At 42.0% G+C, this 14016-nt stretch overlaps 1 protein-coding gene across 1 annotated transcript; it reads right to left on the reverse strand.

Annotated features, from left to right (window-relative positions):
- Positions 1 to 12536, reverse strand: LOC308116645 (protogenin B-like; the record flags this gene model as incomplete). The annotated part of the gene is made up of 19 exons (XM_080474931.1): positions 1 to 414; positions 501 to 599; positions 719 to 857; positions 957 to 1080; positions 1631 to 1813; positions 2058 to 2228; positions 2611 to 2738; positions 2898 to 3084; positions 3208 to 3303; positions 5156 to 5341; positions 6036 to 6341; positions 6627 to 6791; positions 7376 to 7623; positions 7732 to 7891; positions 8004 to 8300; positions 8415 to 8548; positions 8690 to 8834; positions 11704 to 12003; positions 12470 to 12536. 19 exons carry the CDS (start codon positions 12534 to 12536, stop codon positions 1 to 3), a joined length of 3549 nt encoding a protein of 1182 aa, XP_080331057.1.
- Positions 12537 to 14016: the final 1480 nt, after the last annotated feature.

A 14016-nucleotide genomic window follows, 5' to 3' on the forward strand; every position in this document is an offset into this window, starting at 1 on the left:
TCAGGAGCTGGCTGCTGGGGAGGCGTGCGGGGCAGGAGGCGAGCCCTCAGAGGTGCTACAGTGCCGGGAGGCTTCGGGGGCGGAGTGATGGAAGGCGGGGCTCGGCTTTGCCTCATGTACTACCTGAAAAGACGGCTTGAGCTCCGGGACAGAGGTAACGTGGTCAGATCCAAAGGACTCGGGTCTGGAGCTTCGGTGTGTCGACGGGTTGCTCATCTCTTCGTTGCTTTCTTCGTTGGAGTAGTGTCCAGAGTCTCCCGTCTCCTGGCTGCCCTCACTGGTGTGAGAGCTCTCCGAGTGAAGGGGTCCGTAGATGATCTCCCGGGACGACGGAGGCAGGGGTGCAGAGCCTGGACGCTCCTCATACCTCAGAACAGTTTTACCAGTCTCGTACAAGCTGGCTCTCGTTTCAACCTGAGGAGGAAGACAAGATAATGATGATATAAAGGAAAGAGGGTTCGAAGACACATCTGGAAGAGCAGAAATGTCACAACACTCACGTCGCAGTCAGCTGGATTTCTGACCTCTCTCTTGAAAAGGAGCCACCTCTTGCTTTGACCAACTGGACCGGCACCATTAAGAACTAAACTTGGTCCAGCCTGATGACGAGGACATGAGAAGGGCGTGAGAGACGTTTCATCGTTAGCAGAACAGAAATCCTGTGACAGTGAGACCAGTGTTGTTCAGAAGGTCGTCTAATCGCTCACGCGTGTCTCACCTTAGCGTCTAAGAAGTGATCGCTTATCATTGGCACAAGCGCCTCAACGTTCTCTATGTGATGTTCACTGGGCAGCGACAAGCCAGCATGTGGACCTTCAGAGACTCCCACAGCGATCACTTTAGGACTGGAGGATTTTCTATTAGCCATGAATGAAAAATAAACATTATGAGAAACTTATTGTTGTAAAATATTCCCATGAACTGTTTTCATTCTTAAAGACTTTCATGTTCAGTACCTTGGTCGGCCCTTACTGATCAGGATCAAGGCACACATGACAATACAGGCCAATGCGATGCTCACACCAACAATGATCCCTGTCATAGACCTCTGATCTATGTGGTAGAGACCATCAGAGTGCACTGGGGAAAAGAAACAAAACAGTTTTCAGACAGAATTATTAGATAAATAAATGTAGATAGTACCGATTGAAAACAATCAAATGCGCATTAGTTTTACTGTTGGAATAATTTAGGCACGTAGAAGACATTAACTGGAAAACAGAAGAAAACTTGTCTAAGCTTGGATTTGAACCTGAGAATGAACACAACTTGAGGTAAAATCTCCTCCTTGTGGTTTCCGTCCTGCCACAGAAAAGTCTTAAAGTCTCCCCATGTGGATTTTCTAATAATGACTATTATAATCATAATTTCAGTGGACAGGAGGCTTTTTAGTTATGTTCAACAAAGTTTTTCCTCTCATGGTAAAATGGAAATGTACAATACAAGCTGGAGACGGGAAATCAAACTGGGATTCCATTACATGTAGAAATGTCTTCAAAACCTCAAGCCTGACAATTCCTACGAGCAAAATATAAGGCGAAAAGTGCAGATGGTATACTATACTATACTATACTATACTATACTATACTATACTATACTATACTATACTCCAGTGTTTCAGCTTGCTGACCTGTGGTATCTGTGTAGCTGTCAGAGTGTCTGGGGTTCTTGCTGCGGTGGGTGTTTCCACGTCTCAGCGCCAGCTCCACAATGGCAGAGAACGGCCCCTGGCCCACCCTGTTGCAGGCGGCGATCTTCACCAGGTAGACATTTCCCGGCTCCAGCTTCTCCAGTAGAGCCATCGTATGAGTTCCTATGAAAAAAAGCAGCGACATCACATGATCTAGAAGATCCTGATACCAAATCATTAACATTGCAGAAATGAAGCCTTATTAACGGCTCATTAGGACTGAAGCTGAGGAGGAAAGAATGGAGTACTGTCACTGATTCACTGAAACATTTCATTCAACAAAATGTAAAAATCATTGACAGAAAACAATAGATATTTTCATCTTACTTCCAACAACACCAATTGAGGATGAAGATGTGCAACTTACCCTCCCTCTGTATTTTTTGCCAATGTCCAGCCGTCCAATCTCTTTGTGAAGCGTACAGGATGGTGTAGTGTGTGACCACTGCATTGGGCTCTGTGGGCTCCCTCCAGGACACCAGAGCAGTGTCATCCTCAATCAGAGTGACTCTCAAGCCTGCAGGTGGTTGACTGGGTGCTAAAAGCAGAGAAACCATGTACACATTAAACACACACATTAAACTGATCTAATGTCAGTCTGAATGAAAGTTAACCCTGGGAGGATCAGGCATGTTACTTCTCAGAACCACGACTCATAGACTATTTCTTATATCTAGAAATATTAAAAAAGAAATACTGGAAAGTAAAGAATTAGAGGTTTGTTTCTATAGATTAGTCATTAAGATGGCCCCCATGATTTCTGCTGTACAACTGTCTAATCAGAGATGGTTATACCTCGTTATATTTAAGAACTGAAAGATACTGCACGTTGAAGTTGAACTCTTGGAAAAGAGGAAAGAAGCACGAAGAGCTCCAAATTCATGATAACACAAAGCTACAGTATTTAATCGGTTCACTACCTGCTGGTAGAGTCTGATAGTGAACGACTGAACTCCAAGGACTCGACATCTGGTCCACATGAAGACGCACCACAAACTCATAGCGTGTGTTTGGAGCCAACTTCTGAACCGTCACACTCTGCTTGGTCCTGAAAAACAATATTCTTACATTACATACGGTTGTTAGGCAATAATCCAGGCTATGTTTGAGTAAAAAAAACAAAAAAACTTTAAGGATCTTTTGTCAGTATAGAATACTTTTTTCTATACTTTATTCAGAGTTAATATCTTGTTGCCATGTTCCTTACGTTTGCAGGTAGCGTATAGCAGAGGCATTATGCGTGCCCACAGGGGTACAGCGGACTGTAAAGCTAACAGTTTTTCCAGGACTGAAAGAAGGACGACTCCACCGCAGAGACACCGATGACGAATTACTGGCCAGGACTGTCACTTGATGTGGAGGTGGAGGAGCTGCTGCCATTTGGTCTCTGGCCGCTAATTGATCCAAACAAACAAAAATCACAATTTCATCAAGTTAATTCTAAATCCAACATACATGTACATAAAACTAAGCTGATTTAAAAAAACAACAACAACAAATTAGACCAATGTACTTACACACACATCCCGGTGTGCTAACTGTTTGGTCCGTCTGATAACCGTCTCCCACTTTACTGACTGCAAGAATTTTGACATGATATTTTCTTCTTGGATCTGGAATAGAAATAAACAACATGAAGTCATTTATTGCGATTTTGCTGAAAAGAACTCAAGTTTCCAAAACTGACATTTGATGCATTGAACAGGGCGGCTTTTGGCAAATGAAATGTGGAATAATAGTGAAGCTGTGTGTGTGTGTGTGTGTGTGTGTGTGTGTGTGGGGGGGGTGTCGACGAATAGACGAGGACCTATTTAGAAAAAGGCAGACGTGAGTAATTAGCTGCAGGAGGGGGACGTTTGCAGGTCATAACTGGCCATCCCCCATGGACGGACAATGCGTGGCCTCCTGAGTCACCCTAACCTCTCATTCATCATGTGTTGTCTTGTGTAAGGAGCATGAGAAAGATCAACCAGCTCCTGGTCCGAGTAAAATATGGTGACATGATCAATACGCTTCATGGAATTGTTGACAGAATAGTACTGACTCTGTTTTTTAAAGTGTATAAGCAGTTACAACTACAGAGTTAAGATTAGAGTTTATTTTAAAATTCAATACAAAAAAAATGCAATTTTGGATTTAACGACAAAGATGCATGTTGTAAAATAATTAGGCAATACACAAAACATGCAAGGCTGAATCAAGAAAAACAGAGAGAATCATAAATAGATACAGTTCTTTTGCTCTCAGGCTGGAAACATGTATATTAAATGTAAACATGCAAATTCCATGTTTTAACTTTGAAAACTACCACTGCCCGAGGCCCTAAATGAGGGTGTTTTTAGGGAGTGTTAAGATTTGTTTTATGCCTCCAGTGTGAAAGGTCAGCCTTTGGCTATTGACCAGTGAAGGCAGTGTGTCCAGGCCTGCTATGGGGGCTGGGCCCAGGGGCAGTGTTCAGCTGCTGGGATCCCAGCCCCATGGGACTCAGTGGGGGTTTGACTGAGGTCACGGGTCAGGCCAAGATAGAACAGAAAGAATCTGGGTGCAGGACTGTGGGAGAAGAGGTGGGCCCCTTTTGTTTCCTCTTTCACGTTGTTCCTACTGCCCTTGAATTATAGCCTTAAACTTGGAGCAAAGCCTGCAAAACATCACCTCAAAACTGAGCTTGATGCTGTTGAGAGCATTAGGCAATATTTTTTCTGATGAAACCTGCAATTTGTCTGATCATAAACAGAACAGACTTATTTTATTTTTTTCATTATTACTGGTTACTGATTATTACTTTTAAAAGAAATCAAAGCAAACACGCTTATGTGGTACAACAGAACCAAACCAAACTGTAGTCGATTCCAAAATAATATTGTTAACTAGTTAGATTACTATACCTTGTTTCACAATGCATTTTTAATACTTTAATATAGATGGCTGTTGCTTATCTACATAAACAGCACAGATGACCATTGGGGGCAGGGTGCTAATCCAAGACTGCTGTCTCATGGCCAGAGGTCAGCGACTCTGTCCAGCCCTGTCCCATCCCTTCGGATTTTTTCTGTGCTTTGGTGTCCAGCTTAATGGGGGGAAGTGTTTGGGGTCTCACAGGGCGGGTCTGGCCGTGGACATAACACAATAGCACGGTATAATTATGCAAGTCTCGGGATGGGAAACGGTGGTGGGAGGGACATCTGGACTCTGACCTCTAACCCTGGGAGCCTGATCTCACACAATACCACGGCCAGACTGGAGGGGACTGCTGGTTAGACGAGAAGGTCAGCTCATATTGATTAGGACAAAGGGTGGAGATGCAGATGCAGCATCCAACTGCCCACTGAATTAAATTAGGTGACGCAAACAAGTCCAGTTTGAGGGGTAATCGTTTTCTGTTGTGTGTGGATCAGAGCTTGAATCTGGACAATAGAAACTCGCTAAAATAGTCAAATATAGAAATAGAGCCTTCCAATTACTCACCAAGGCCACTGATGGTGTAGGAAAAGGTCTGAGCCTGCAGCTGTATGGTGGGCTGCTCGGGCTGGCCTTCTTCATGGTAACACAGACGGAAACCCTGAACAGCCACAGAGTCTGCGGAGGTTTGCCAGCGTGCCACAATGGATGTGCAGTTACGTGGTTCAAGTTGAAGAATAGGGGCTGAAGGCACTGAGTTGAACAGAGAGCGCATGATCAATTCATTTGCATATTTAGAATATTATTGAGGCCCCAAAAAAAAAAGACCTGACAACATAAACAAGATTGTGAATGTACAAAACATTATTTTTAGGTGTATAAGATTCACATATACCATTTTCTTTATCATTTCCATTACCAATTTACAACGAGATTTCAATTCAATAAGGGTGTATTGTCCACAGTACAACTTTGCATTGTTGTGTTCTACGACTGTACAAAATGTATAACCAAACTTTTCAAACAGCCAATTCAGCTTTAGTGGATAAACAACCTCCCACTGCAGACCAGGCCATGAAAATAGGCTATTCTTTCCCCCACATAGATGCCTGAGGCCCTCTCTTTATGACCCGTGACTGAGGCCACTCTAACATCACTGACAGCAGAGGGCAAAGGTTTCTGGGTAACCAACACAAAGACTGTGGGACAATGCTACAAGAGCAAACTCTAATCATATGCCAGCAACTCCATGTGAACTATAGTGATCCTCCTCATATTGAAAGGGCAGCAAAATAGATATGTATCTGCCATATCTCTATTTTTCTATTATATTTCTATATCTGCACTTGAGCGTGAAGGCATTATGTAACTTGTGGATTATTTGTGAAATTGAACAAACAGGCCAGCTCGAAATGACAGCAGCCTGATTGTGTATCAGCAGATTTACCTTTATTGCTGGAGATCTTATGTGTTCGGTGTGATGTCCACGCTGATGGTTCACACCAGCCGACACGTGTAGCTGCAGCCATGCGGAGCAGGTAGATGGTATCAGGCTGCAGGCCCTCCAGAAGATATTCGGTGCTGTTCTGTGGTAGCTCCAGAGATATAACATTGCTGTCCACAGCTGTACGGTAAGAAAGTCTGTACGCAGACACCCGCCCACGGCTCAGTTTGGCTGGCAGTGGCTGCCAGCTCACCTGGATGTCTGTTGAGCTGTGACTGGTCAGACTTAATTCTGGGGTACGAAGAGGCACTGCAGGAAAAACACAAAAATCAGAAATCCAGCATACATCACATCCACGTGGATCTGGGCTTTTTCAGATTAACATTCCAGTAAAAACTAAAATGACACTTTATAATCACATATTCCCAACAATCAAGTGTCAAATATATAATATATGTGTTCCAACAAGAGTAATATCAAGCTCCTCTTCACTCAGAATGTGCTCTGTGCACACATCACTTGTGTGCCTGTTGGCTTAACTACCTGAGTGATTTATTGCAAGGAATGCTGGCAGTCTCATGGCTGTATGCTTACCATCCTCCAGGGTATGTTGACTGACTTGGTCTGACATACGACTGGCTCCCATTGGCATATAAGCCACGATGTAAAAGCTGTAGTTCCGAGCTGGCTCAAGGTCATCAATGATATAACTGGTTGTGTCGTTGCCAATGACAACTTGGTATTCTTCATTGTTTAGACCTGATGTTCAAGAAATCAGAAAGGTGAGGAAACACATTAGGATCAAACAGATCAACAAGACATCTTATTTATTGTCAGTGGTTTATAGGAATGTTTCCAGGTTCTGCATATCACTGATTTTTTTCCCCATCCATTGTTTGTGTAAGTGTAATGCACCAACAAATCAGTCCTTTCAGACCACTTCAATATAATATGAGTTTGCTTAATAGAGTTGCTTTGCTGTGTTTTTAGTAGTTAAAGTGAACTATATCCTGACATTACATGTCTGTAAAACAGCAAGACTTTTGAAATGGAGGCCTGTTCCTTTAACTGCAAGTGGAATGAGCTGGGGAGTGGACAATGGGCTGACTAAGCCTGTTGTTATCTAAGCAAAGTCCTCCTTGACCTCTGCTCTCTGCAGAAACAGCAGATGGCCTTCACCAAGGAAAGTTGATCACATCTGAGAGAGTGACGTAGCTTGTTATGGTTGACCATCAGCTTGTGTCTCTTCGCATCTTAGTCCACTCGCAGTTCAGAGTTGAAATTTTTTTTTTTTTAAAGCTCATTTGATAAATCAACTGATGTAATAGTCTTGTGAATCTCACCTTCAGCCTTCATGTAATGGATAGAGTAGGCGATGACTTTGTCGGCATTGTAGAGTGGTCTTTCCCAGGCCAGTAAGATAGCAGAGCTTGAGATGGTTTCAGCATGGATGTTTCTTGGTGCACTGGGTCTATCCTCAGACATGACAACAATAAGGCGTGCCAAGGACAGCACAGAACCTTGCTCGTTCTCTGCCACACATTGATAGATGGCATCATCCTCCGGGATGATCTGCGTAATGACCAGTTTACTGTGAAACAATTTCAAAAAAACAACAGGAATCAGCAAAGAGCCGAGAGGAATAACATCAAATAGTTTCAGTTTAGTTAGTGTTGCCGTCACTACTGTTACATAATACCTGTTGTACATCTTGATCCTTCCATTTAAGTGAACTGCTTCACCGTTCTTTAGCCAGCTGATGCGTGGCGGAGGGACTCCCTCTGCTTGGCACATGAACCTGGCAGTGCCTGCTCTTGGACGGGTCTGGCTCTCGGGCCTCTCAACAATATTTGGTGGCACTGATAACAAAGTGGAAGAGAATCATCATGAAAATAGAGCCTGTAACCAGTCTGTATCACACTGTGTCGTCTGAAGAGCACAGCGGTAAATTGATCAAAGTGTTCACCGTACCTAGAACTGTGAGGTTGGCTGCAGCAGTAGTGTGGTTGCGGGTTCCTGGGGTAGTGGCCCTGCAGAGGTAGACTCCACTGTGCTTGGAGTTGACATCGCTAATAACCAGATTCCCATTGCCCAGTACTTTGGCATTATAGACATCAATGGGTTTACTGTCAGCACGGCTCCAGGAGATGATAGGCCAAGGATTACCTGTGGCCACACACTCCAGCACCACAGTTTGACGTTGGGAAACAGTAACATTTTGGGGTCCCGCAATAATTCTGGGCCTTTGACGCGGTTTAGGGCCAGCATCTTGATGAGAAAACAAAAACATAAAAAAAAAAAACGAATTAGTTCAGTGTTTGACATGGTATATGATGAGATTGATGCTCAGTCAAAAACCCCAAGCTGATGCAATAACTGTACCTTGATTAACTGTCAGTGTGGCCACTCTACTCTTTAACCGGGTACCAATGTTAGTTGCCACACATCGATACTGTCCAGCATCTTCCAGTTGTACATTGTAGATCTGAAGAACTCCATTGGGCAAAACTGTTATTCTGAGGACACACATAAATATAACATTAGTGTCAAGTTGCAAGGCATTTCTGGACACCAACAGATTAATACCACTAAGGTACAAACACAAGTGGATTACTTTAGGATTAATGTGTCTGAAATAAGTCAGTGTGTGCAGGCACCTTTCTGTCTGGAGAGGTAGTGTGCTTTGGTTGAGCTCCCAGGTGATGGTGGCAGGAGGGTTGGAGGTGACTCCACAAGAGAATCGTGCCACAGAGCTCTCGGTCACCACCACAGGCACAGGATGCAACACAAACTCTGAGATACCTGTTAAAAAAGGACATGTATTATCATCAATTGTAAATAATTTTGACTAAAATGTAGTGTATAACCAAGTAATAATAGTTTCTCTTCTTTGCTTCTTTTTGTCGCAAAAACACTTCCTTTAAATTTTGGGAGAACATTATACATTATGCATTCAACGCTATGACTTTGATGGACGTTAACTGATTATATGAAAGGAATTGATCCCTGTAAGACGCCCTGATCATGCTTTTGTGCAGATGAGCAATCAGGTTCTATTCCGGCCAGCTGGCCCAATCAATGGATCAATTGGAGAATGACACTGAATGATGCATTATCATAGATAAAAACTAATCAATACACTTTGCTTATAAAGAACTGAAAGTTGAAATTAGTAACACACAATGCTGACCAAACAAGGGTACAATTATGTAAAACTATTTCCTGACTGACAGGCAAAATAAAGCAATTTTAGTTTCATGCATATGTTCTGAGGGTTTCTATGGAGAAGAAAAGGTTATTTTGGAACATGTTTACATCCATTAAGTAGGAATATACACTTGTGCACAGTTTGCTGAGTCATGCTTTGTGCTCATTCAGAAAAGCTTTCAATAATCACTACCCTCAATCTGCTTAAACAGAAACACGCACTATAAGATATAACCAATGACCCTCATTCATTAAGGTGATAACTCTCCCCCACCCCCCTCACTCACAGGAAGTAAGTCAATATCATGTTAAAGGAAATCAATACCCTGTTCTTCAACTGCAACTCCACATTTAAATGCTGAGCTCCGGGAGAGTGATATAAAAGAGTGCCTCTCAGATTCAACATTGGATTTCATGATTATTACAACAACAACAACATCATATACCAATGTTGTGAAGTGAATCAAGGTGCAGCCTAAACGACATCCCAGAATGACTAATGGATGGGTTTGTGGATTATTCATGTGAATAATATGTTGGATGTTTAAGGATAAAGTTAATTTGATAAAAACTATTTGTCTCATCTGGCCATACATTGTTCTGACTGGAGATGGACTGGTTGACAGGTAAGCATGTTTAAAATACACCACAGCCTGGGCAGAACTTTTAAACCTCATGTTTCTGAATATAAGGGTTGAAGGATGTAGACGGTGGGTGTGGCCTCCTGTTAATGTGGTCACTTCTGCCATTGAGAACAAAAATCAGTGTCTGGGTGAATCAGCATAAGGGTTTCTTCTAAGAGGTCAAAGTTCACATCACCCCCCCCCCCCCCACACCCCCATTAAATTTTAGGCAGATCGAACCCAGTTAAACCATCAGTCCACAAACCAGTACCTGGTGATTCCTGGGTTTTTTTTGTTGTTTTTTTATCCTTATATGAAACGTTACAATATAAATAAGGCACAGTTGAATAATATTTTTCTAAATGCTCCTACATATTTTTTGAAGTTAGTAAGAAAGATATGAAATCTATTTTCTGACTGTGTAAAAACCGTGGAGGTGTGGAAACGGGTGATTCAGTGCAAAGACTAGACAGCATACATCCAAGATGAAAACATGTTTTGAGCGCACTATTTACTATTTGTATCAGGCCTGTTCATTCACATGACAAACTGGCCTTTCTTTAACAAAAGCGCTCTGCTTGACAGGGCAGCAGAGGGGCCAACGCAGTGAAAGGGATTGTGGTGTGAAAGAAAGAACAGCAGGGCAGCCCAGCCAAAGCAGGGCTGTGACATCACAAAGCCTTTCCACTGCTGACCCCTGACCCCCAGGACCTCTGGACAGAAGGGAACCACAGAGGAGTCCCATCCTCCACTCCATGCCTCCAGCTGACCAAAAACCTTTAACCCTTTCACTGACAAAAGACTAGATACCAGATCAAACTTGACTTTTGAAGAGTTTTATGTGGTTAACTTTCAGGTTGTTGTTGTTTTTTTGTTTTTTTTTCTATCAAAAGCATTAAGAAGATCTGCAACATGAGCAGAACCGTGTGTGTACATATATCTATTAGAAATGTCTGTCACTACATCTTGTATCCCTGTATTTCTAACTCTTGAGCGGTCTGGAAATTGTATAGTTTTGCAATAATGATTTTGAGAAAAGCTTTGTGCAAAAGATTTGTACCAGAGTCAAAATCAGTATATTGGAGAAGGCCACACAAGTTTCCATGACACCAGTCATGGGATATCCTTTCTAAGACCTGTGAAAAGTGTCCATGGTAGACCAGTCCCACTGAATAGACACAGCTGTCCTGTCCACTGATATGTGGACAAACAAATGCCCTGAAATCTAGCCTTTTCTTTCGGGGCAGTCAGGGGCACTCCCAACAAAGGCTAAAAGGCAAATGGCCTTTCAGAGATTCCTCTGTGTAGCAGACCATTCAGCAATTACACAGAGCAATAGTCTGCAGTGACAATGCAATCCCACCATCATTTAAAGAGAGAGAATCAAATTTGTATCCTTTGCCAATGTTTTTCCAGAGTTCCAAAAACAATGTGCAGGTGGTACTTTTCCCAAAAAGAGAAACCATCAGACTTGGCATATTTAGACCTCTGACAGCTAATTCATAGAGTATTTATGAGCTTTTAGATTGACTCTCCATCTATCTTTAACTGTCTCTTAAAATGGTCCTATAACAGGACTGACAGCTTTAAACTCAAGCATGGGCAACATGCAATGACATGGGAGCTCAAGCTTGAGAGGTTTTCCCCCTGTAAAGAAAGAAAAAAAAAACACAAGGGTGGGAAGGGATACATCTGCTTCCCATCTCCAGGTTTACAATCCATGAACTTGCCATTCGGATGCTGGCATGTTGACAACACCACAAAGAGAACATCGCCTGCAAGTTTAACCCAACATGAAAATCAAAAATACACTACTTTTACACTCTCTGCCCCATACTTACTAGCGATAGTCAGACGTGATCTTTGGCTTAGGATAGCTCCATATTTGTTCTGGGAAAGGCACTGGTAGAACCCTTCATCTGAATCCTCCTTGGTATGCTTTGTCTTTGGTATGTACAAGGAGCCATTGGGCAGAAATTGCATGTGTTCACTTTCTGCCAGCTTTACTCCATTCTTCAGCCACTTGATGGTGACTGGAGGCTGCCCATGAGCTTGACAGTCCAGTACAGCTGGGTCCTTTGGTAGCACAGTCACATCAGTGGGCTCTGTGATGAAGGACAACTCGCTGAAACATAAAACACCTAAAGAGGAAAGAAGCAGAAATTCAATAATGAGCATTGCGTGAGCTGCACAACATCTATTCAAATCATATTAACAATAATCATAGAATAAATTCACAGATATTGCAAGAATGCAAATACATTTTTAAAAGAACCAACAACATAACACAAAAAGACAGAAAAACTGATGTTTTATTTCTTTCATAAAGATGTTCTGTATATTCATGTGACGTCCACTGCCTGTCGTAAATATCTAACATTAAAATAAAGCTCAGCAAAATAAATGACCCAATAAACTACTGATAAACTAATATATAACAGCGTTATTAAGCAATCTCTCTTTTTGCATCCTGTTAAAAAAACGTGAGTCACAACAATCAAGTTGTCTTTTAAATAAGGAGCGACACTATGAATACAATTAACGTACAAGTCGTGCGCTCATTGATAAAGACTGCATCAATATTAACAACAATAATGAGACACTCACCCGATAAAGGAAGAAACAAAACCAAAAACAGCCAGCGCTGGACTCTTTTCATCTTAAAATTCGCCATTTATCCAGTATACTGTCATTTTCTCCCCCCCTCCGCACACCGCCGCTCTCCAGCGTGCCTTCCGCTGGTCCCGGGTGTCGCTTCTGCCTGGAGCCGAGCTCCAAACTCCGATCTGGGGTGTCCGGGGGGCCGCGGCCCCGCCTCCTCGCGCAGGCGCAGTGTGGGGGGTTCTGAGGACTCTGGGGGTCCGCAGGGACAACCAGGAGGGGCTCTGACCAGGACTTAAGCACTTTTTCTTACTTTCACTTTATTTATCACAGCTAACGTGAGATGATTACATCATCAGATGTAACGTGAATCAGATGCATAAATGTTGTGTGCATCTGATTCATTAATGAGTGCTGATATCCTACAAATATGATAAGATATGGTCTAAACAGGACTTTTGGGATATATTGGGCATATGTTTGTACTCGCTTTATGTACACAACAAATACGGTATGAGTGGCAAAAAGCAAAGGTGTTTATGTTATTGTATGTTTTTTGTAAGTATGACGCATATGTGTCATTATATTTCATAATTCTCGACAATTTGAGAAATGCTGCAAAAGTTTATCGTACGTATGTCAATGTATATCACTATTTTATTGACCTTAGTATTGTTAGATTTACAGATACAGAAATAAATGTGAAAGTTACCAAATATAGTCACTTGTCCAATAAAGTCAAATGTGACTTTGAGCTTGATAACTTTGATTATAGTTATTATTATTATTATTATAATTATTATTATCTTAGCATGGTATGGCACACATGCAGCCCTGACTGACCCACATGAGGTCAATGAGAAATTCTGATTAAAATTAAAATGACTGTACATGATGCATGTAATAGGGCTGCAACTCCTTTCATTGATATTGAGGTTGTCACAATGTTTGTGATCGTCCCACTCACCAGCTTTGCTGTGCTCAAAGATTACAGTCTGAATTCCCCTCATGATGCACAACATGCATATCAGTACAACTGCTGCTGCAGAACTGGTACAAGTGATATATCCTCCTAAGTGCTTGACTTTCTCTGCCAATATTGTATATAACAGTGTGTAGGACTACCTGTTCAGGTAAAAACTGCTGAAAGGGGCTCAAATGTTTACTGGTCTGTTTTGCTTTCATTTCTTTTCAGATTTTTCTTGACATAGTTTGGCAGTCCAGATAGTGACTCCATATGACGATGCCTGACAGTTGCTTCATATGTTTTTTTGACCTATGTTGTTTATATAGCTTGAACTGACTGAGTGTTAAGGGAATGTGTTGTAATATTATGAAACTCCAGCTTTCCTTTAGGTTGCCGATTCTTTAACATTTTTGATTCACATTCTAAGACTACGAACCCTCTCATCAGCGCCATTAACTCCCTCTGACCACCTAACTGACCAACTTCTGATTTCACATGTTACACCACACTTTAGTGAGATTTTGTTTGTGTGATGTTTTAAACAACAAAGTAAGATGAATTCTGGGATTTATTAGTGACCAATAGA

This window comes from Lipophrys pholis (assembly GCF_963383615.2).
Source record: "Lipophrys pholis genome assembly, chromosome: 11".
Classification (NCBI taxonomy): domain Eukaryota; kingdom Metazoa; phylum Chordata; class Actinopteri; order Blenniiformes; family Blenniidae; genus Lipophrys; species Lipophrys pholis.